Source organism: Hemibagrus wyckioides, linkage group LG22, assembly GCF_019097595.1.
Source record: "Hemibagrus wyckioides isolate EC202008001 linkage group LG22, SWU_Hwy_1.0, whole genome shotgun sequence".
Lineage (NCBI taxonomy): Eukaryota > Metazoa > Chordata > Actinopteri > Siluriformes > Bagridae > Hemibagrus > Hemibagrus wyckioides.
Genome location: NC_080731.1, coordinates 12,686,875 through 12,712,762, shown reverse-complemented (window position 1 = coordinate 12,712,762; position 25,888 = coordinate 12,686,875). Strand labels below are relative to the sequence as shown.

Below are 25,888 nucleotides of genomic sequence, written 5' to 3'. Positions count from 1 at the left end.
CAGTTCTTGGTTTTGAACTGTTGGTGGTGGTTCTCCTCAAGCTTCAGAAAGACAGTGCTGATTAGGTAACAGTGTGCCATTTTCTGTCAAATCAAATCAAGTGAATATGCTACATATTTCATTACTTCATGCTGGAAAAAGCACTGCCCTGTGATAGTGCTGTTGTGCAACGTTTCATGACTAACTGTATTATTTGTAATATTGCAGTAAGACTTGCCGGTCATTTGTATGTCTAAGATTCAGCAATCTATGGTGGCTGTCCGTAGATTATGTTGGGAGTATTAAAACATCATTAGGCACAGGGCAGCATGGTGGCTTAGTGCTGTTGCCTCACAGCAAGAAGGTCCTGGGTTTGAATCCCGGGTTCGAACAGGCAGCCTGTCTGTGTGGAGTTTGCATGTTTTCCCTGTTCCTGCGTGGGTTTACTCCGGGTACACCGGTTTCCTCTGACAGTCCAAAGTACATTAGGTTGATTGGCAATTCTAAATTGCTCATAGGAGTGAGTGTGTGTGGTTGTTCGTCTATATGTAGCCCTGTGATGGACTGGCAACCTGTCCAGGGTGTACCCCTGCCTTTCGCCCAATGTGCACTGGGATAGGCTCCAGCAGATCCCGTGACCCTAATTAGGAATAAAGCATGGAATATACAATGGATGGATGGATAGGCTATCACACTTACTATGCAATAGTATAGTAAATGAACTGTCTCTTGTGTGTTTTAGCAGCTTTATTCGTGCCTTTACTCACAGAAGAGTCAAAATCATTCACCAGGGTTGCCAGGTTTCAGCAAAATGCCCAGCTCATCTACATTTCACAAAACCTGAAACAATCTCAAATAATTCAGGGAAAAACATTTTTCTTCTTTTTTTTGCATAAAGAAACAAGGTCACTGTGGTGCACAACATTTCTGATATACTGATATCTGATATACTAATCCCCTTTTTACTCTCCCAGTCTTTACAGTGTATCTTACAATAGAAATGCTTTTATACTGCATATACACACTGTCTGTACTGTTTAGTTGATTTAATTACAATTTGCTAAAAGACATGATCTTGTCGGACAAGCAAGATCACTTGCTTGGCATTATACCGTGGCAATCCTGTCCACTGCTCCTCCACCACCACTGAAAATATTCATCATGCATGGCATGGGGCAATAATAACTCTGTGAAGCTATGGCCCAGGATTCAAACATCCAGAATGGTGATCCAGTCAATAGAACCCTGGAGCTGTATTTATATCAGATTAATTTACTGATCAGTCAGAAGAGGGCATTAGTATGTGGATGGAATTTGGCAGGAATGCTGCCCTTTTAAATGACCGACTAAGCTTTTGCATAACATTGAATATGTCTGGCTTTTAATTGTTGGGCTTGTGTAATGACAGAACTCATGAGTCAAACCTGATTTTTTCCAGAGGAGCAGTGATGCTAACCAGGCCTCCTCATGCACTGGTCCTTCCTCATGGACCACAAGGTGTCTCCCTCTACATACAGATATTTCCTACAAGCCCTTTACTCGAGGAGTGCGTGGGTGGCATTAGCGCATCTCTGTGCAGCACTGCTGAGTCCTTTATTTGCTGGAATGTTCAGCTCCATGTACAAAAATAGCTATAATAATGAATTATGATTGAGATTTTATAGCATTACTTTGAGTGTGATGTTTGTTTTTGTGTTGAATATTGAACCCCAAAAAGGCACTGATGAGCAGCTCAGTGTATGTGTGTGTGTGTGTGTGTGTGTTACTGCTCTAAAATAACAGCAATTTTGCAGTAGTCTTGGCACACAGTGTTTAATCTGGGATAGTAAGCAGCTTAAAGCTGCTTCGACTCAGCACTAATCATTCACAAAATAAAGCAACAGAAACAGCAACAATTTTGGGGTTTATTTTAACAAAGCCCAGAATTTTCAACCATGCAGGGGTTAGTTTGATTTGTACACAAATAAATCAGACGAATACGAATGTCAGCTGAGAAGCCCAATAGGCTAAGCTTAATCTGTGTTTAAAAAGTGTATTAAAAACCTTAATGCCCCAGTGCTGTTTAATTCTCAAGTCTGACTGATCAAAAGCTGATGATTAATTTTCTATAACAGTGGCTCTGACAGATTTCTAGTAATGCGCTATTCCACTGTTGTTCACATAGTAGCAACATTGCGTTGTAATTATTATTATTATTATTATTATTATATACTGATTTCTTACATAGATAAGCAAATAATATTTTTTAATTCAGCACTAACCTATCACATTTTGCCACAATGTAGGTGTTTATCTACATTGCCAAATAATGACCATAATATCACAAAGAAAATCAGATACATTTTTAAAGGCTTCACTGACCCAAAAAGAGCAAATCCCTTTTCTTTGACAGTTCACATCAAAACATGTAGTTATAAATTAATCTAAAGTATGAGATTTTTATAAATTCATCTTCAGGATCACAAGATTTTTGGTGGCTGGAGTTATGTTGGATCCCAGGAACCCTGGCCATACGGCAAGAGAATTAACCCCGGACAGATCACCAGAACTAGAATGATGTGTCTTTCATTAATTATTAAATGTGTAACCCTTGGCAAATTGCTGTGTTATAACTACAATAAAACATTTTGTGACATGCTGTTATTATCAGGCTGAGACACACACACACACACACACACCTGTGATGAACCACACAAATACTGTCTCTTTTCTTAAGCATCATTTTGTGGATATTTTGAAATATTTTATTAATATTGGGAATTTTAAAATTGAACCTTCCCATCTATAAATACAATCATATTAACAGTGCTCTATGTAGCTTATCCATCAGCATATACATCTCATAATAATACATGATTTCAAACTGTAAGTTGAACACTGCATTTGGTAATGCAACAAACAAAAAAAAATGAGGAGATTCCTCCTCATCGAATCAGATATCCAGTGCAGAATTTATACTCTAAGGCCAAAACAATCCAAAAGCACTATAACTGGTCTGAGGAGAACTATCGGGGGTACATCTACTAAATCACATAAGTCCACAGATTAGTCCAGAGTTGGAATACCTGATAAATACACTGAGGTGACATAAAGACTGTTTCAAATATTGCTCATTGTACATTACAGGCCAATATGCCACACCTGTATCTAAGTGTCCAGACTTCCAGGGTTGTTCTTGTCAGGAAGTCGATGGTAGAGTATCCTGAAGCTCTGACTGAACATTGAGGCAGTTTCCTTGAAGGTGACGAGGCAAGCCGACACGGTCTGGCTACAACATATGGCTCGGAACGGACGATCCGGTGGGTGTGATTGACTCGAGTGTCCTCAGCAGCATAGTAGATGTCCTTTAATCGCAAATAACCAGGCACGCTAAACCAGCACCTTAGAAAGGAAGAGCCTATGTGCAGCAGTGTTCGCCTTTGTAGGCTGCCTACGTTCTCTACACTACCTGCGTACAATTAAGGAAAACGATTTGAATAATATTCTAACCATAAGAAAAGAACGGGAGCGCTATACGGCCGATTATCTCCTAGAAGGTAGCAGTGGCACTGAAGAAATATTATTCACCTAAAAAGTACAAATTCAAGTGCAACTGAATGCTTATCATTACCATATAAGTGAGTATATAATTATATGTGTCCTCCAGTCAAGAAGGCTTTAAAAGTGTGAAAGTACACGACGAGGTCTGGGCAGAAGAGCTGTGCATTTTGTTCTTGTCACTGTGTACCTCGCAAGCAAGTCCATGTTTTCTGAGGCAGAGGTGAAGGCAACGTGTTCTAGCTGTCCTCTATGAGCTTGGCCAGGTTGTCCCTCATCTCTGTCAGCTCGAAGATCTTGCTGTCTAGGATCTCCAGCAGCGTTTTGAGGCTCTTGCGGAAATTCTCCTGCTCCAGCTGGCTCGTCTCCAGGCGCTGCTCCACATCAGCTAACTGCTCCTCCAGGTCCTTGTTCCTCGCATCTGTGGCCTAGATTGCGGGTTGACACAAAGGTGCTGTGAGATGTGACGAAAGATGCTAAGGCTTTTTTAATAAGATGCGTTCCAGATAAACTGGATGTAACTGCTTGTAAACAGAGATCTTTAATGTAAGAAGCCTTTACCTCGAGTTTCTGTTCGAGCGTCTCTTTCTGTGACTGTAGCTGCTTGGCTTTTTCCACTTCCTCTCTCAGACGCTCCATTTCCTAGAGGAAAACCTTCCATTATAGATCATGTAATAAAACGTGCTACAGAAAATATTTCGATTTTAGCTTGTACCTCTTCTTTAGTCTTCAGTGTGGCCTCTAACTCCTCTATGGTTTTGTTGAGCTCTGTTTTCTGACATTTGATGGCATTGGCTTGACTACTTTGGCTCTCCAGTTCTGACACCTGCAAGCCCAAAAAATATCATATACCATTAATAAAATCTGTCAGGACCAGTGCTGCAGGTTTCAGACAGCTTCAAATGGTTATTCATATACGTGACCAGAGCACACAAAGTACATTACCATGACTGTTGTTGACTATTACCTACAGTCATGTTGAAAACCATTATTCCACAGTAACGCTGGATTCTCAAATCTGATTGGTCAGAAGGCACTGATTCATTTTCCCACAACAGCAGCTACAACATTACAACAAACACTCGCATAGCCTATGTGAATGATGTTCTGACCTGTATGACCCTTTTTTGGTTTGTTCACCAGATCCTAATTTTTTGATCGTTTTTAGGAAAATAGGAATAGGAATTGGAAAAACTATTCCTATTTTTGTGACATTTTTGTTAATAAAACGTCTACACTTGCATCCAGCCTCCAAGCATCTGCCTCATGACAAGGACAAACCAATCAGAATAATGAATGTACTCTTTATAGAGGTTTGAAATCTAGTAGGCTAGATAGTATTCAAAATAAATATTTCATTTTGTGTTCAATTCCTAATAAAAAATGAGTCACTTCTGTTGTATGCAGCTTTATTGTCCATTCTTGTGATGAAAACGTGTTTCTGATCCTCACCCTTTTATGAAGTCGCTCAGCCTCCTCCTGATAAGCAGCCAGCTGTTGTTTCCACTGCTTGACGTTGGCAGTGGACTCCAGCAGCGCTGCTGTGAGTTTGGCATTGTTGCTCTTCAGAGCTGCCAATTCAGCTTCCCAGTGCTTCGTGGTAGTCGGACTGTTGTGACAAAAAAGAAATAAATAAACGTCATGAAAATACAGATCAATTATACGGCAGAGTATATCATGGGTCGTGTGATATGGCAAAACATGGTATCATGATATCTGAAGACATTTTGCCCAGGCATGACATACATCAGGGCATCTATTTTCACTGCGAGTTGCTAATAATTCAATAATTCAGCATCAGCAAAACCTAAAGCAGCTGACAATATTGCATGTCATTAGAAAAAGTAACATTATAAATGATAATCCACTAAAACATCTTTGAGGCTGCCTGGCATGTCCTGCAAAAACAGAAGCAGGTGCATTAGCCAGAATCTCCAGAAGGACCGTGCCAGGTTCTCTGCTATGCTCTGAAAAACTTTCCAGCTGATTACCTTAGAAAACTGCACAACAGTGAACCTAACAGGACCAATGCAGTTTTCACGGGAAAGGACGCTCATGCTAAATATTGATTCGGTTTAATTTATTCATGCTAATTTTCTGTACAGTCAGTACTTTATATGTTAAAAGGTTTCATTTTCTCCTCAAAATGGTCACCTGCCATTTCCCATCCAGCTCATCCCTATCATACTGCAGCTACAAAACAGAGAGGGTGAAGGCCAGCAAATGCTTCTTGTGAAACATATAAAGTCACATAACACACGGAGGAAATCTACCCTCTTCTACATACATGATCTCACAGATGTCCATGATTTGTTAGTGTTGCTGTGATTGACAGGGAAGAGAAAGTATGTCTCCTATCCTGAGAGATGGCTATCACAGTTGGCTATAGTATCGTCAGGAGTAAAACTCGTGATCTCCTTCCATCTCCTTTCCTGTTTATAGGCTGAAATTATTACTATGCAGGTTTACTCTGAACTTCTGATTTCTTACATACTCTCTATTATTACTTCTAATGAAATAAGACGTTTTAACATAATGATAGGTCCTGATGATACCAGCAATGTGCTAAAAATTAGATGGTTTTATAAATAATTGGCATAAAGATTGCGAGATTCAGACATCAAAAAATTTCTTCATGATACACAGTATATAAACATTAATCTTCCCAATTTTGATTTAGTATTTTTTCCTATTGGCACCATGTCCCTGAAAACAAACAAACAATCCAAAAAAAAACCTTGATGACTCAGAGGCATGGGTACTCTCATAGCAGTCAAGTACAAAAGGCAAAGAGAGGCTATTTAAGGCCACATGTAATTACAATGCTGTTCTGGGTAACTATAAGTGGTGTTTAATTTGAACTGTCTGTCAAAGTAGCTTTATCCGCTGGAGTGCTTTGAAAGCATCACGTTTAAGGGAGACCAAGCCGAGCTCAGTCATACAGGGATACTAGCCCATCGAAGGGTACCATGCACACACTCAAGCACACATAGCATACTACCTGGCCTGCTTTTAGGGGGCAGGAGATAACTAGAGAACTCGAAGGAAACTCATACAGACCGAAACCTGAGTCAGGATCAGACCCTGGAGCAGTAATGCAGTAATACTCCACTGTGCTGCCCTTTGCTTTTTCAGCATGTATAAATAACCTGTAAAAATGAATATAACATCCCCTTTAACCAGCCAGAGCCATCAGCGGTTCCAGGATTACATTCCTCACTCTCACAACGACTTAGTAGGGTTGTGCAAGTTGGTAAAAATATCACATCATGATACTTAAAGTCACTGACCATGACTGTTCTTGTTTTCATTACCATAAAACTGCTATTCAGCAAATCTAATAACTCCATTCATAACATATGAAATGTTAATACAGATTTATACTATTATAAAAAGTCCCTAAAATAATCTTTTCACCCAATACCACTATGCATTTTCAAGCTTAAATCTTCCACTCAGTGAAACAGAACTATGAGCCATATTGAGATTGTGCCACCAACGCAGATTACAGCCCACAGAATTCCCTCTCTAACCCCTTCACACTTTTACTGAGTTGGTTGTCATCCTTCCCCAGCACATCTCCTCTTCATTTCTCCCTCTCTCCTACCCACCCACCCACACAGCAGTGCGTAACACACGCCACGTCTAAGCACTCCAGCAAGCTCGGTGCCTACGCTGCAGGCCCACGAGGCCTGATGCTAATTCACTTTCATCTCTCACGACGCTGTGCCTGCAGTGCTGACGTCAGCGCCACCTTTCCCTCATGACTGCCATTCTGACTGACGGATCCTCAGCCCACATCCTGACACCTACTGAGGACATGACAAGGAGCCACACATGCTTATAAAGCTCCTCACACGAGCAAGAAAGGCAAGACGGGCCTCAACGAGACATTTGTGTGTGTGTGTGTGTGTGTGTGTGTGTGAGAGAGAGAGAGAGAGAGAGAGAGAGAGCTGTCCTGCAGGGGAACTGGAGAAAGTCATTTCACTAAAAGAAGAACATGTAGACAGGCCTCATTTGTGGTAAGTTGTATTACATTTTTAAAATATTCATTATATTTATTTCAGTTTTCCTCCAGTCAAAAACTTTATTACATAATTTAATATGAAACATACCTGAGTCACCTTCTCAGGTGTAGCAGGTGTGCTACTGCTAAAAAAAATCATCTAAATGTACTGGACTCTTTTACTGGATGCTTTTATTTAACTGTGAACTGTGTTTTTTTTATTATTATTATTATTACACCATTTTATTAACAATTATGTCTTTGCTTATTCTGGAGTCATTTCTAACTTATTCTGGAGTAATGAATTCATTACTGGTCATGTGACTTGGTGACGTTGATATGAAGATACTTTATATGATATAGTGTATTAAAAATGTCTGATTTTAATTTTGGATTATTGCTATCTTAATCTCTTGACATGACAATTTTTCCCCACAAATCTAGGCCAAATATTATATTCTATTATATTATATATATATATATATATATATACATACACTAACCAGGCATAACTTTATGACCACCTGCCTAATATTGCTAATATTGTGTTAGTTTCCCTTTTGCTGCCAAAACAGCCCTTTCTATCAGAACCAGCATTAACTTCTTCTGAGCAACAGTAGCACGTCTCTTGGATCGAACCACACGAGCCAGTCTTCGCTCCCCACGTGCATCAATGAGTCTTGACTGCCCATGACCCTGTCACCGGTTCACCACTGTTCCTTCCTTGGACCACTTCTGATAGATACTGACCACTGCAGACTAGGAACACCCCACAAGAGCTGCAGTTTTAGAGATGCTCTGATCCAGTTGTCTAGCCATCACAATTTGGCCCTTCGTCAATCTCGCTCAAATCCTTACGCTTGCCCATTTTTCCTGCTTCTAACACATCAACTTTGAGGACAAAATGTTCACTTGCTGCCTAATATATCCCACCCACTAACAGGTGCCATGATGAGGAGATAATCAGTGTTATTCACGGCACCTGTCAGAGGTCATAATGTTATGCCTGATCAGAGCAGATATATATATATATATATATATATATATATATATATATATATATATATATATATATATATATATATATCATCAAGTGGCAAAAAAAAATGTTCTGTTATTTTTTTTAACAAGTTAATTGAGTTTACAAAGCACTCCAAGTTATTTGTATTTAGTAGATGATTCATTGAACACTCCTGAAATAAACTTTGCAATATCCTACATAATACACTGTGCTTCATTTCTACACCTTCTGAATAAATCATGAAGGAAGAACTGTTATATACCGTGATATAAACCAACCATGTTCAGCATCTCCACACAGGAAAGAACATTTGAGATAAATGTTCATCTCTGCAAGCCCAAGTGAACCAGAAACTGAATCAATAAACAATTCCACATAACAGTTTACAGCCAGTTCACTCAGCAGTGCAGCGCATTACACAACCCGCTATACACCGTACTTACTTACACAATGTATCTGTATCAATACACAAATACGGCACTGATTTCACTAGCATTCAAAGTGCCAGTGTTATGATCCACTACTCATCCAGGCCAAATCGGTATAATCTTTAACCTAAACTATAAACATCATGCATTCAGACCTTTTTTTTCTCCAGCAATCTGACATAACAGGCCATCTGACTGACTCATGTGCTGCAGAAGTGACTGTGAGAAGAGTGAATTCACCACCCACACACTCCAAACACACCAGACGCACACACATAATAACTACAAGTCCAGGATGATGCAGTCTAACAGCTCGCTTTCTTTCTAAAATGTTGAAAATAAGGTAAATATGATATCATTTTAATGACGTTTATTTAAAAAAGACGTAATTTAGGACTATATTTATAATTCAGTTAAGCGCACATAGAGACGATTTTAGACAGAAAATGTGCACATTCATATTCAGACTTCAGATGTTACTACAGAGTTAAACGTTACATAAAAGTTGTGAGAGAATTGTGCACAAGCGGCGAAGCTTTCCTAATACAGAGATGTTCAGCCATGCCGGTGTCTCAGTCAGTGACGCATTAGTCTGACAGTTTTCTTAAACAATATCGACTTGAGCAAAGAGCAGTATCTGAACAAGAGCAGTATAAAAAGCAGTATATGGAATCTGCCCAATTCCATAAATATAAATGTAAATGTCAGTCCAGTGTCAGTTTGATGTAACAACAAATTTTAGTATGTAAATAGATAGAAAAAACATGAAATGCCCAATATAAATATAGTGCTATTAATAAATGAATAGTGTCATCCTTCAAAAGGCATAAAACATTGTTTTTCACATTTATTTCCAGCATCTTAATTGAAGGAATTCCTAAATCTCGAGGAATACATCATATTGCATTTGACATAAAAGAAAAAAAAGCACTATTTTTATTATTCAGTTCACATTTCAAATGAAAAAAAAAGAAGTATTTATTTATTTATTTATTTATTTATTTATTTATTTATTTATTTATTTATTAGGTTCGTGTTTAAAGGCAGTGTACACATTGCTGAAAAAATGGCGTCTCAGACCTTTCCACTTTCCACAGAAAAATCTGGCTACTTCAGAGGTGTAAAACTACACACAGGTGAATTGCATAATCTGAATTAAAAAGCCCAGAAAACTGACTATAGCAGCTACATAACCCTACTCCACATATACATAACTTCCCCCAGCTTCCACACCTTAGTAGTTGGCCCTTCTGTATTTATCTCAAATTAACACACATTAAACTTGCTATATGCATAACTAGATTTACAAAAACATCAGAAACAAAGAAGGATGCAATATTTAATAAATACAGAAAATAAAACTCTTCGTATTACAGAGATGCAAAATCATTCGCAAGTTACAATATGGAAGTGCATTCCAACAGTCACAAAGTCACAAGAAGTGTACAAAGGAGTGTATTGTCAAAGAAAATCAAACATATTATCCCTGCAGGAATATGAACCAAGGTAAATCATTTAACAAAGACAGGCTTAAAGAGAGTCCTTTCAGGTGGCTACAAAGCATTAGAGGAATGCAATCCGTCTGCACCAGGAAAATATATATGCATATAGAAACACTGCATTATGGAAAATCCAGAACCGTCAGAAATACAGCCCTGTGTGCTGTGTGTGTTTCAGCAAAATGCGCACGTCAGCAACTACGCGGTGGCTTTTATCACAAGCAGCAGGAATAGGTTTATCAGAAAGAGAAGACCTGACATGTTTGAAACACGTCTCTGGAAAGAAAAGATAAAAAAATAATAATAATAATAATGTATTTAATAGTGAAGAAATTATCCTCAGTTGTATTGTGGACCACTGAGGCATTGCTGACTCAACTGTTTGACTCAAGAGGAACAGATGAAGAAAAACAGATGACGCATGCTTCAAACTAATAAACAAGATCTTCTTGGCATTGAGAATGCATCATACTGTACTGCATCGCAAACAGAGACTGTACTTTATGAAGGAATATACAAAAAGCAACATTATTCATCTGGCTAAAAGTGTTTAGCCATTATTCCAACTTTATAACAACCCCACAGACTTCAAAGCTAAAGGGATAGAAATCAATCTGATTCAACTGTGCTGTAGGGTTAAACTCTTATCTTAGAGATCTTAAAGATTTTAGGATTTTATTTAGGAGACAGCACCAGTGCAGATACAGTAGCATACATTTAGGGTTACTAAATACACATAGATGTATTTTTATTCCAAAAAGGTCACTTTTTTTTGGGGTGGAAATCCAAACTCATAATAATCTAAGATTATATAACTACATTCGGCTCTTTTAGATAACTGTATTGGTTGTTGTGTTGATTGAATAAAAGCATGAGTGCTAAATGCGAACCCAGATCAAGTAGGCTTTAAATGCTTTAAAAGCTCCTCTTACAGCGAACACACACACACACACATGCAGAAACACGCACACACATAAAACAAAATACAAAAATACAAAAAAATGTAGTTACCTGTGCGCAAGGGTCGGGGTGGTCGGGGACAGATCTGATTGGAGCTCCGAATTCGGTGATGCATCAGACAAGGTGACATCATCTCCCGTGCCGTTGACTCGGCAGAGGTCAGCAGTGACAGGAGGGGTCAGAGGCGAGTGAATATCAGCAGGCGATTCCTAGAAGGAACCACAAACACAAACTTTACTAGCGTTCAGTCCTATGATTTCTGTTCTGCTTATCAGCCAAAAATAAACACTATGACGATTTATTCGATTTAATCTAGGTTAAGAATTAATAAGAGCCTTTTAATACTACAGGCACAATAAGACAATCACAACTGTATTGAAAATACCAAAAATAGTGACACAAATTGCCAAAATATACTCTGTAATATGTCGTAGCGTAATATGAAGAAAGCCTTGTATTTGTCTGCGGGAACTCCTCACAGGATATTTGTGTCTACTGATAACACGCAAATCCTCCGCTGGAAATTAACAGAGCCACATCAATTACTTATTACGACTCTCTAATTGTCAACTAACAATACATCATTTACAGTAAGGAGCCTCAGGCTTTGGTGCTGATAAGAATAGCAACATTAATCAAGTTTTCTTTTCTTTTTTTTTTTTTTTTAGGTTTTAACTAAACAGCATGACAAAACTGTTCATTAATCCAACTTGCCCAAGTGCAAAGCCCCAGGGAGTTGTTTTAGATTTAAGGAAATTTGACTCTCAAAGGAATCAAGCTGAATAAATCGTGTAGTAATGAAGTGTGTTAAAAGACCTAGACAAGCAGAGATCTTTACAATGACAACATCCGCACCTGAGAGGGAGAGCTCGCCAGCTCCATCTTCTCCAGAGACTTCTCCTTGGCTAAGCGGGCTGCTTCTTTATACTCCGCAAACTTGTCGGCAAACTGAGAAGATATTTGAGGTCAGATTTGCATGTACAAGCAACTGACTGGGCAATGAATACTCTCCTGAAGAACTGAGTGTGCATTGAGGATGATGAGAAAAAAAAGAAAGCAGTTTTGGGGAAACAGGCCCATATCTACTAATCAGCCAAACTATACATTGGATTTTAAAACTTTTAGCATGATTATTAGCATGACTTTTGTTTTGGTGAGTAAATCCTCTGCTAATTATTTTCCACTAAACAAAAAAATCATAGCAATGCGGCAAAGGTTGTGTATCTCAGTGTAGCGTGATGTCCGCATGTCACAAATCAAACTCAACACCGGCTGTCTGTTACATTTCACATTTATTAGCTGTTGCTTTTCAGTCTAGCACTGAATCTTCTCTGTAGCTAATCAGAAAGAGAAAGCTAAACTAGAGTGTGCCCTTAGAGCTTGGTTGCTATAGTGACAAGCTTGCTTTGTGTTCACATATGCAGTATAATCTACGTTGTGTTAAAATATAATGCGAGTGTTAGACGCATCAACGATGCCTTCCTTGTATATTGCCAGCCCTAGCTATACTTTATAATAAATAAATAAATAAATAAATAAAGTGCACATGACCCAGGATCCCAAGCATAAATCATGCATGTGCTTGCAATTCATTAAACATGTATAAGGTAATTTAGCACCTAAAAGGTTTGGGAATCGTCATACTGCATTATAGGTTAGAGCTAGTAGTGGTTTATATGAATCACTCACACACACTGGACCAAGAACACTGGGAAATACCCCCTGGTCATTCCAAGCCAATACACACCCATTCACACACTTATTTTCATGAACTTAAATCCCACCAGCTTGTTTTTGGAAAGTGGGAGGAAACCAGAGAACCCAGAAAAAACCCAAAGGGACACGGGAAAAACATGCACACAGACAGTAACCAGAGCTCAGGATCGAATCAGCGACCCTAGAGCTGTGGAGCAGCAATGGTTTATGTATCAAATTGGTCTTATTGACAGTGTGGAGCCATGCAAACTCCCAAGCAGAGTGCAGTAATGATCTGGATATGTTACCTCCTATTACATCTCCAGACATCTTAGCACGTCTGGTGAGCAGTTAGGTGAGTATTCTGAGTCACTCACAGCCCGTGAGCAGTGTGTGAATGTGTAATATTGGGAACATGACAGTCCGTTGTAGATTTTTTTTGGGATACAAACACTCTTTGTATGCAATCTCATCCATTAGCTAGGCTGTCTATCTGAGCGCATACCTGCCAAAACAGCAGATCAGTCATAAGACACAGGGTCATGATATCACATTCCCAAACCTTATAATAATATAAAGCGGCGGTCACTGATGTGTAGAGCTTCTGCCTAATTATATATACGTATTTCCGAGTGTAAACGATCAGTTTGTGTGTAATTTAACAACCCTAATAACAAACATTGTTGCATGAATACCAGGTCTGCCAATTTGTGTGCTGACAGGAAGGCATGTTGAAAAAAGTAAAAATAAAAACACTGGGTTATATTGTGCTTGCTTTACGCTAATTAGGAGTGTGCCTGTGTTTATTTGCATGCAGGTTTTTAAATTGGCCACCCTACTAGTGTAAATGGTTTCTAAAACGGCTGTAATTAGTGCTTTAGTAAATATGGCCCTTAGTGTGGACATACAAATAGAGAAAGGCTAGAAAAAAGTCATTTTAAAATATTGTACCAATCATTTATTTTCGATTGGAATGTGATTGATGGAAGAGAGATTAAACTGCTAATCCAGCTCACATCTACTGAGAAGATTCTTGAAAAAGTGACTGAAGAATTGTATGATGTAAAAATAAGCCTGTGTAGGCTTGGACCAATACACTGTAACTGGTCAAGTGGACATTAAAGAATGAATCATGCCTATTTAATGTAAGCAAAAGACTAAGAGAAAAAGAGAGATCATAAAAGAATAGTGTGCATGTGTGGATGAGGGTGTGAAGGTATGATGACTCTCTTGCATAAGCCTGATAGTGAGGCCTTGCTGCTTTTCCACCCCCGATGTGTGACAGTACTTAATCATAATGTGGAGGAGAGAGAGAGAGAGACTGAGCGAGAGAAACCAAGAGAGAAATATTCTGAAAGAGAGAGAAAGGAGAGAGGAAAGGACCACGCAGAAGAAGCCTCCCACGCACTGATGACTGTACAGCTGCTCATTAGGGCACAGTGTGTAGGTGTTCCCCAGCACCGAGATGCACAGAAAGAGACTGAGTGAGCCATAGCAGTGCAGAATTCCACCCACCTTAGATAGATGATGCTCTGAGGAGAACCCCAACCCGTACACCGTGTTGGCACGGCTATCTGCCCACTGCCCAAACTTCTGCGACGTCTTCGTGAAGCTCATGTTTGGGGTGATGGTGCTGTTTATTATAGCCTGCGGGCGATTACAAAGAACAGTGTTATTCTTCACAACCCACAGAGAACAAGCAAATATGAGATTACAGAAGGGGAAATGAGCCTTTAGTGAGGGGACAGGGAGTTTTTTTCAGGCTGTTTGCTCTCCTCAAAGTCTCACCTTGGTCTCTGTGAGCAAACAGCAGATATAACAGAATAGGGCTTGGCCGTGGTGGATGGTGTCGTCATGGGAATACTATAGCGATAATTCCTGTCTACGTCTCCTGTGGAACGTGAGAACGTGGCTCGGATGCCAATTTGAGAGGTGAAGAGCGTCATTTGCGTTTGGTGTTGACTTAATATGAATTGACTGATCATCAATAGGATGTAAAGGAGTCCACAGAGTGCGGTCATATACTGTTAAGGAATTGCTGTGTGTGTATTGATCCTGTAACAGAACACCTTCATATGTAACATAGAGCTCCCATGTGAAAGCCACAGTGAACAATACAATGCGCTCCCTGGAATAGTGTTCTCACTAAACACCCAAACGATCTCACAATAATAAATCCTGTGCCTAGTTTTCTCGAACATTATAAAACTGGGTGACGAATGATAACAGAAATTGCCAGCTATAAACACTTAATAGCTTCTGGTAAATCTTAAGCCGTTGCTGACTTTCTAAGACAGTGAAATGTGAGCGATGGAATGACCAGCGTTACTGCAAGTGAATGTGTTTGTGTGGGTGTAAATCTGAAAGGCGCTCCGATCGTGCACAGACAGCGAAGACAGAAACAGAGAGAGAGAGAGGGAGAGAGAGAGAGAGAGAGAGAAAGAGAGAGAGAAAGAGAGAGAGAGAGAGAGAGAGAGAGAGAGAGAGAGAGAGAGAGAGAGAAAGAGCTACAAAGCACAGAGAACACAGCAGAGAGATAAAATGATAGTAAAATGCAATAGCTATAGAGTTAATGATATGCAAAATTATACTAAATTCTCAATTAGCAGTACATGCTGAGCATTGAGGTTTGCCGTAGTCAAGCTTTCCAGGTAATCTGATCAGAAAGAGAGAAGCGCCACAATGTTTATGCATGTGTGCAGTATGAAAGGCTTTAGATTTCCATACTCCCACACACATCTGAAAACATGGTAGTCAGAGAAAGATTCCATACAACTGCGTTACATGATTTCATAGACGATATGACAGTGGGCTTCAGCTTTGCTTGTGTAACAAATGTTATACAATCCTAGCAGTAGGAAGTGGGAGCGTTCTCTCCTCCATCCCTTCTTCTCCTCTGTCACATGGAGGAGTTTTCTCACATGGAGGAGTAATGACTCCTACTGACAACCTCTTCTAGTGACTTAAAGCTTAAAGCCATACTTGTTTCTCTGTACTGGGAAAAGGAAGCCTTTAATCTCTGCTCACTTACAATGGACAAGTAAGGACAGTCTATGAATTTCATTAAAAATGGTTTTATAATCTCTGACTATAATATGCATATTCATTGATCGTAAGATGTGGCAGACATGAGAGATCAGAGAATGTCCCTCTAAAGCTGGAATCCTAAAGAAGAATCCACTTTAAACACCTTGCATATTACATGATCTTTACTCACATCCAAGATTTATATTGTTGACTTTGTCACTTAGACATGTTTCTTCCTTTTTCCTACATTAGCTTGCTGTCGGTTTCCTACATTACCCACAATGCAGTTGGTCTGCCTGCTGATAGTGACCCTAGTGGGATTTAGTCCTCCTCATCTATACACTCTGTTCACACAGATCAGCAACGTCATCAAATTTCTCATCTTGTTATTCACTAACTAGCCAAGCTAAGTGGTACAGCAGCATTGTATTCTGGGACTTTATGTTGTCTCTACTACTTCTACAGTGGATTTCCCATTAATGAATATGACATTGAGGGAAAATGATGAGTGAGAAAAGAAGCTTGAGTCCATTTTTTAACAGCTAATAGCTTCTTTTTAACACCATTGTAACGCCACTCGCAATGTTAACCTGTTTACAGCAAACACACAAACAAGAATACACCAACAAATTACCACATGAATCACTAAACACATTACAATATAAAGATATTTCATGTGTTCCATGGTGGAGTTTTCCTTTAAGATGTTATTTCTCATTCTCATTCTCAACACTGGAGCAGCACACTACACAGCAATTCTGGTTAATTATCCTGTCAAAAAGATAAATTTGCAACAGAAAATGCTTGAGTATTCCTTTAAGGTTTGGTCTTATCTATGGATGTATGATACATACAGGCTCATGAGCACATTTATAAACCAGCACTAATATTCTCAGTGACAAGCAGTACTGTCAAACATATAACTGAATGAGATCAGAATTTATGTTGACAGCTCATCAACTCTCAATTTACTGCTGACGGCCAAAACTAATGTTAGCTAATCAATCAAGCAAACGCTAGCCAATCTAAATCAAAGCGTTCTAACGAAAGCACCACAGTTTCCCAGCCAATCACTCAAACACTGGTCTGAACATTGAGACAAGGTGTAAACCAATAAAGGAAGTATGTCTGAGTTTGGAAGATTGGCAGTTTGAGCCTTTTAATGTCCATTTGTGGTGCTCCCGGAGTTGAATCTTAAACATCTTGGATTTGCTGTTCCTTTTTATTTTCTGATCAGCACTGTGAGAGCTCTAATCGGTATCCACACATGCTGTGTAATCAGTTGCTTCAGGCTTGAGATTGCATGAATCTTTTATATTTGAAATGTACATTTTTAAAAAAGCCTTACATGGGCCTAAAACCTTTTCAGTACTGCTTTCGGTCATCTAGATTGATATGGATAGAAGGATCTTAGCTAAAAACCAGTGTGCTTGCAAACGTGACAAAGCACTTATCAAATCTCATATATATGATTCAAATCACATGCAGTTGTCATAAGTTACAGACATGTGACTTGTTTTGATTTTAGTCCTGCCCTGTATTGCCAATGGATTGTGGACCTGTTCGTAATTAACGTGCCTATTATTTCCTTTATTTCCTCTCCCCAAATCTTGTTGAGCATTTTTGTGATTTATGGAGCCTTGTTTCCTGTTCCTGTCTCCCATTTTTCTAACTTACACCTGATTTCAGTCTGATTATGATTCCTTGACTCCTTGATGCTGGATGACCCCAGCTATAGATATTGCCAATGATTTTGGATCGTCTCTGATAAATTGCATCCTGCATTACTGTTACAATGGGTAGTAAAATTGTCACTTCATTTGTTTAAAAGGGTATAAAATAATATAATAAGAAGAAACAAATATGTATAATATATAATAATGATAACATAAAAATAATAGGGTTAGGGTTAAGGTTAGGGGCTGTACTGTTTATCTGCAATTGCACACACACTCCAGACCATTTAGAAATGCCAATCAGCCTATAGCACGTCTTTGGACAGGGAGAGAAAACTGCAGTACCCTGAGGGAGCCCCTGAAGCACGGGGAGAACATGCAGACTCTGTGCACACACAGGGTAAAGGCAGGAATCAATTCCCATCCCCAGAATTGCGAGGCATACATACTGACCAACAAGCCGCAGTGCCCCCTAATATTTGCCTGATAAAACTAATATTTTTACGTAGGGAGATCTTTAAAAGAATAAAATATGTGTAGAGGACCAATGCCAATCTCCTGACACGGTACAATAGGTCCGAGTCAGTTCAGTGTAGTTCAAGGCTTAAGAGCATTCAATGGTGGAGCTTCTATTGGTTCTGCTGGAATTTACAGAGGTCAGGGTGGAATACATAAATTGTGGGTCAGATGAGGAGACAGGCATATTAAAGCTTAGACATCAGGCAAGGTGTTAAATAAACCACTGGATTAGTGGACTGTCCTGTTAATGCGCCATCGGCCATAACTGAACTATCATCTCCCCAGCGTGGCCTTAAGACCACGCTCTTATTACATCTGACCTCATTTCATTGCCCCAGTCTCACCTTGCTTCTCATAAAGGCCTCACATATAAAATATATTTACTGCAATACTTCAGATGCAGTGCAAGAGCAACATCCAGAGGCACTTTTACAACCTTAACTGCTGTACTAAGAGCAGCTAAAGCCATCACTGCCAAAAGTGAATTTGCTCAAATCAATTTCGATGACATTTGCACGAAAAGAACCAGTGGTTATTGTTTTGATGTGGTATTAGCTGCTGCTATGGATATACAGGCAATAGGCTCTACCGAGCAGTTAAAACCACTTCAGTATGCTGGGATTGCTTCACACGTTATTTCTGTCTCTGAAGCTCTGGAGCTGCGGTACAGAGAACTCTAATACACAAATACACACACACAAACACACACAAACACACACACACTGGTGTATGAGCTATTTTAACCAGTCTGAGCTCCCTCTGCAAGAAGGGGTAAGATACTAGGATTGAGTTGCTTGATTTGCCAGTGGCCTGAATTGCAATGTTTTATCTCACCTAAGAGGTTTATGTAAGCAGACATGTAGTGCATGAGAAAATGTATGCATTTTTTCACGCGGTGATGAATATGGATGTCTTACATTGCAGTAATGTCTCAGATTCTGCTCACTGCTCACTGAAAATAGGGAGTGTGATTCCAATACTAATCATGGTTGCTGCCCTTAAGGGCTTATGATGCAGGATTGGTGCACCAAAATAGGCTCCATATGAAATCAATGTAGTGACTATTGTATCAGTGCTCTAGAGCAGCATGTGACAAATCAAACACAAAATTGAAAGAGTGAACGGTTCAAGCATGTGACTAAATGAATAGTGGCAGAGACTGTGCTTTTTTTATTTTGGTTGCATAGACTACATTGGGTGCTGTGTTCCAATGCATGCTCCAGTATTATCAGGTATGATCATAATGCTTAGTGCTTAAATGTAGATTTTGTTGACTTAAACAGGACATTTGCAAAAAAAACAAAAACAATACTGACAATTAATGGTTATGGAAATGGTTAAATATAAGAACAAGACCAACACCAAAGACATCTTTGTGTCCCAGATAAGACTACAGAGAAATGCAAAGCAGAGATCATTTTACCTTTGACCCGTCCAGGCTGATGATTCTGTACACATTCCTGGTGCTGTCATAGAAGTAGGAGACGGTGACGGCATGCTTGCTGGTGGGCATCCAGTTTTTCTTGGTATTGGGGTCGATCTGGAAGACATGCGCCCGTGTGCTGTAGATAGGCTGCTCCCTGAATGGGACAAAGAAGAAATGGTGAACTTCTTTGTGCCGCAGCACCGTGGTCTGACCAAACCCACTGGGTGAACTTGCACGGCCCGGGAGTCGGAGGACCCTGGCCTCCATCTTTCTTTCAGCAGGAACCAGAGAAACTCAGGTGGACCCACCCACCAAGCTAGATTCATCGGTGTCCCATGTTATGGAGCTTTAGACGAGCAGATACAAGTTGCTTAGCTGAGATGGAAATACCGGCTGTTTGGCAGGGGTCGGCTGGGGGAGAGTGGGAGGTGGGGTCTAAATATAGTATGGAAGAAGGTAATCTGTCACGGTCAAATGATCTACACTGTTACTCCAGTGCTAGTGTTTGCTCTTAAACAAAAGTGGCTGCAGTTTATTTGAGTAAAACTTTAGCCAAAGATATCGTTTGTGGAACCCACCATATGACGCAGTTCCCTATTTTCCCTAATAACTCAAAAGAAATGTTGAAGTCATGTTCTGTGCTAAGGTTATTGATAGCAATACACCTCAATGAATAACCAGTACTATATTACAACTACTGTTGTTATTTCATAGTATCCATTTGTAGTTAAATTAAATGTTTCCCCTACCTATTAGCACCTATTGCAACTACAGGATTGTACAAATGTACAGCATTCACAAACATATCCTTCTGCTGCTATGGATGGTTCTACCTGGATACCCTAAAGATTTGCACTTACCAAAGCTCAAGTGCCCAAGTTGCTTTCGTGGATGATTTCCATAGATAGATGCTGCTAGAATCATGAAGGCCCTTGTGCACATCCCAGGTCTTTTATTCACAATAAACTCAACATACTGAACTGGTTAACTTTATAGTATACAATGATATTAAAGATTTATATGAAATTCAGAAGAGCATGGTTCCCTTTGAGCCTGGTTCCTCTCACGGTTTGTTCATGTTCACATGGTTCCACATGGTTTTGCTGGCCACTGTGACATCTGATTTGCTCATTATGGATCTAAAGCTACATCTGGTAGATTTTTTTTAAGGCTGCTTAGTGTCTACAACAAGGTTGTTCTAAAGGCCAACATGGCTGCACACCTTATCAGATGTATAAAGACCAAGACCAACTGATAAAACAAGTAAGTGCTTGTATGGTTGGAATGAAACCCTGTTAACACACTGGTCCATGCTGAATGAGATTTTGACAGTCTGGAAGGTCAAAATGTGGTTACTAGCTTTTACCCAGATTAGTGTCATAGTCATTGTTTGTTGTTTGGCCGATTCTTACCTCTGCTTCTGTCTATAATCCCACCTGCATATTGTAGATCTGTACTTAAGGATTGTTGCTGTAATCATGAAATCTGTACTTATCCCAGGACTCTTATTGACAATATGATTTAGATTCCCACTATCCAGCTGAGGATTGATCCCAATTTGAGTTCTTCTCAAGGTTTCTTCCCATGTTGTCTCAGCGAGGTTTTCCTCACCACCATCACCTTTGGCTTGCTCATTAAAGCTCTCGAGCTACACCTGGGTTTTTTGTTTTTTGTTAGGTATTCTAGTAGAATTTGCCCTTTTCCACTGTTCCAAGACCAGCATTAGCCACTAACTCAATCATTACAACCGACTCCACAGATCATCAGTCTAGCAGGCATCAGCTCTGCATTAAAGGGCAGCTTCTACAACCATCCAATAGTTTTCCTGGATCATTATCAGTCTAGACTTACATGTGACCTAATTCCAGAGATAACCCCTTCCCCCAGAAAGACTAACAATTTATAGAATTCATCTCTACATACAGTACCAGCCATAATCACAGTATCAAACAAAACTAAACAAGAGAAATCAAGAGACACCAGCTACAGAGGTATTCTGTGAGATTTGAGAGTTGGATCAACTTATTCACAGGGTGTCTAATCACCATTAGCGTGCTTCTAATCAGCTGCCATTGGGATGATGTACAGAAACGTGTTTGCATGAAAGGGGGAAAAAGAGTGAAAAAAGAAGTGGAAGCTGGGAGTATTGAAGGAAAAAAGGGAGAACAAAAAAGGGAAAGAAAGGGTGCAGTTTGAACATTGAGGTTACGCTGCACTCAGGGGCTGAAAAATCTTTGAACAACATCAAAGGCACATTGCATAATTACCATTAGAATTCAGCAATCACAGTGATACTACTGGCTGTGGAAAAAGAATAGTTTAGCTTTAGGAATTCAGTGTTATATTGTTTTTTATAGACTATGAATGATGAATATGTTTATTCAACATTGGATGTTTTTAGTATATCTCTTTCATCCGCCTCTACCTCTAAGCGGAGCGCTCTATTCAACATAAGTTCTTACACCTTTACGCGTGCAATATCAGAGCAGTTAAATGAACTGTTAGTTGTGTAGGAGGCTTATGTCAAGCATATCTAGCCTAACTATCTTCGTGGTCTAGTTTTGCTTTCCATTGTGAAACAACTGAGCAAATTAATTAGTGTTGTGATTTTGTGCAGACACTAATGGAGTCACGTTGACATCTCAATTCCCAGTCTCACTGCAGTCGTTGGTGTGAGAGGTGAAACACTAATCTGCATTCACCTCAGAGGAGTGATAGTAGTAACTCTGGTGCTATAAAGACCATTTCACACTACTTGCTTCCTATAACCAGCCAACACCCAAGGATAAAAGTGTTCACCCTTGTCTAATAGCACTGCCATATATTTCAAACTACTTTGTACTCTAAGGGAACAGTCAGGAATCAATCCTTCTTTAGTGGTCAAAGTGACATAACTGTCACACATATGGTTGGGTTTCAGATTAGTTTCTGTCTCAAATCCTCAAATTAATCTGCTTCATCTAGTGGCCTAGTATGCAGAACAGAAAAATCAGATGATGAAAAGGTTCTAAACAAATATACAGAGAAGAGGAAATTGGATGAGGCAAATATTTTCCCATGCATGTAGCACATTTTCAGTCGGTGTAGTGAAGAAGAAATGGAAGAGCAGAACTATGCCCAGTTTTACTCCATACAGCATACCACCACCACGCCATCCTCCCAATAAATATTTGACTTCGATTGTGCAAACAGCTTGGATTACCTAATTTAATACTTGGATAGGACTCAAAAGACTTAAAAGTGTAATTGAGTTTTAAGATCGAATTGCAGGCTCCTTCCATGGTTTTGAGAACTACAATTATTCATGCATTCAATTATTCACCTTCAGTATCACAGGAGCACAGAGCACACCAACTGGATGCCAGTCCATTGTAGGTCACCATGCAGGCACATTTATACACCCAGTCATACCTGGAGCCAAATTAGCATAGCTAATTAACCTACTAGGAAGTGGGAAGAAACCAGAAAACCCAGAGATAACCGACATGGGGGACATGAGGAGAACATTCGAGACTATGCACTGATTTTAACTCCAACTCCGTGGTGTGAGGTGGCAGCGCTACCCGCTGCACCACTGCGCTGCCTCAGAACTACAATTATCACAATTTAATTAAGTAATAATTAGCAATAATAAAAGCAGTGTACTTTTGCACAAAGTGCTGCTTAAAGGAGAGAGTGGTTTTCCATGACAACAAAGATCATGTAAAATTGAGGCAATTCCTCAGCAAATAAACTAAATCTGTCGAAAGGGAGAGTGTATTTAAAGAGGAATCTATTCATTATATGATATGCACTTTGGCCAATAAAATGTCTCTGTAGTGGCCATAGTTATAACAGCTGGTGTACTAATGTATACCCATTTAATTTAATCAATAATAGCTATCCTCTTGTAACTTCAAATGCTTGATAACTTCAAGCTAAAACCTCCATTTTCCAACCAACAACCAATGCCAGATGACACACGTTGCATTATCTAATTGGTTTGCCCTTCTTTATCCAAGAAAAGAGCAGATGGCCAATTATGTGCATGGAGAATGTGTTTAAAGCCAGTCTTCTCTATCGCAAATCTATAGCCATCCATAAAGATGAAATGCTGAGCTGTTCCTTGTACATTTTACAGTCGAATCACTGCCAGTGTTGGAATGCAAACTGGTTTGCTTACTAACTGCAGGAACCAACAATACATAGGTTACATATTACATATTACAGACCCTGCCAGTATAATGTAATATCCATGTATGGATTCTGTCCATTGTTTTAATAGATGTGAAAGAGATTTGCAGCTACAGACTACACGTTGTAGGATTGCTACCTACACCCATTACAGTCAGCTAATCTGTGCTTTCAAAGAAGAGAAAGTTGGTGCTTTATGTCCATATAGGAAAGCAGGTTGATCAATCCAGTGACAAGGAGCTAAGTATGTTGAATTTAAATAAGGAGATGAGTTTAATCACCAGCAATGAATACACACAGAAATCTAAATTCTGTCAGATGGTTAGAGGTTTCATTTCTCTTTCAGTATGCTGCCATCTGGTCTGTAAGTTCCAGGCATCTAGGGGTGGAGATAATTAAACCACATCATTTCTGTCAAATCAAGATTTCCTCTATTATCATCACAGGATATTAGTGACCACAAGAAACAGCTGGATTTTAGGTTAAATCCATTCGCAGTTATTAACTTACCCCATGTCGGATTTTTTTTTTTTTTGCTTCTTCCTCGCCGAATGATCCTGAGACAGAATGGAGATTTAAACCGATTTCTTCTCCCGTTTCGTCTGAGTGGCCTTCTGGTGCCGATATTAAATGAACCGTGTCCGTAATGTGTCCATCAGTGCCGGAGCCGTGGCTCCTCCGCGCGCGCTGCCATTCCGCACGGCGGCATTTTCACACGCACGCACACACACACACACACTCTCTCTCACACACACGCGCGTACACACACACACACACGCACACTCATGCAGCGGTGCTGGCCGACGCTGTGTGGGCTGTGAGTCAGTTAAATCCCACCGTGCATTCACCCACAGAGCCTGCCTACCTACCTGAGGAAGAGGCACAAGAATGGTATGGTTTATATCATGATCTATCCGAGCACAGCATGTCTGTATAGGCGGTGCGTAGGACACAAAGCTCAGCAGCTCCGGAGCGCTATCACCACGAGCTGAATGAATGGAGACCTCGCTGAGGATGAGGATGAGGATGAAGAGGAATCTGCTGCCAATCGCTAAGCAGAATTTGAGCTGCAGAGTACAGCCATGCTAGCATTGTTTCTCAAAAACAAAGAGCAACACCAATAATAATAATAATAATAATAATAATAATAATAATAATAATAATAATAATAATAATAATAATAATATACACTTCAAATTCTGGTTTTAATGTGATCTACCTCAGTCACTACTACTGTTTCTGGTCTTATTTACACATTCACACAGACACAAATTGAGTATTATAAACAACTTGCTCTTTTAAGAACATTTGTGTTGTCTCTACTGATTTGAACGGCGTTATCTTGTGTTGTCCCTCACTTTATTGTTTTGTTTATTGTTTATTATTTACTGTTGAGGTGTACCCAACCTATTACTACTATTACTACTACTACTACTACTACTAATAATAATAATAATAATAATACAACCACAAATAATGTTTTCAGTCCTTAAATAATAATAATAGCAATAATAACAACAACAACAACAATAATAATAATAATAATAATGTATCGTTTATTGTTTATTTATTTATTATTATTATTATTATTATTATTAAACAAGTAGTAATAAACAAATAATAATAATAATAATAATAATAATAATAATAATAATAATAATATATCGTTTATTATTTCTTTCTTTCTTTATTATTATTATTATTATTATTATTATTATTATTATTATTTGTTTGTTTTTTTCCCTTAGGCACAATGAACTACAGAGCTTTCCTTTAAAACGCACACACACACACACACACACACTTTTTTTTTTATTAGTTTATTACATGTACTTTGTGGATACTGCTGGAAGTTGTAAATTTCCCATTGGGATGAATAAAGTATCTATCTATCTATCTATCTATCTATCTATCTATCTATCTATCTATCTATCTATCTATC

General features: G+C 39.1%; 1 protein-coding gene across 2 annotated transcripts; it reads right to left on the bottom strand.

Moving 5' to 3' along the window:
• Positions 1 to 1,876: 1,876 nt before the first annotated feature.
• homer1b (homer scaffold protein 1b) lies at positions 1,877 to 24,929 on the bottom strand. 2 transcript variants are annotated; one of them, XM_058374312.1, is made up of 9 exons: positions 24,457 to 24,929; positions 19,771 to 19,927; positions 14,641 to 14,772; positions 12,286 to 12,378; positions 11,482 to 11,639; positions 4,969 to 5,125; positions 4,232 to 4,342; positions 4,078 to 4,158; positions 2,218 to 3,944 (listed from the first exon to the last, which is right to left on the bottom strand). In XM_058374312.1, the coding sequence occupies exons 1-9, from the start codon at positions 24,459 to 24,461 to the stop codon at positions 3,756 to 3,758; spliced, it is 1,083 nt and encodes a 360-aa protein (XP_058230295.1). In that variant the 5' UTR covers positions 24,462 to 24,929; the 3' UTR covers positions 2,218 to 3,755. The 2 variants fall into 2 exon arrangements, with proteins under 2 accessions (XP_058230294.1, XP_058230295.1); XM_058374311.1 differs by lacking the exon at positions 24,457 to 24,929 and having other exon boundaries at positions 1,877 to 3,944; positions 19,771 to 20,777.
• Between the last annotated feature and the right edge of the window lie 959 nt (positions 24,930 to 25,888).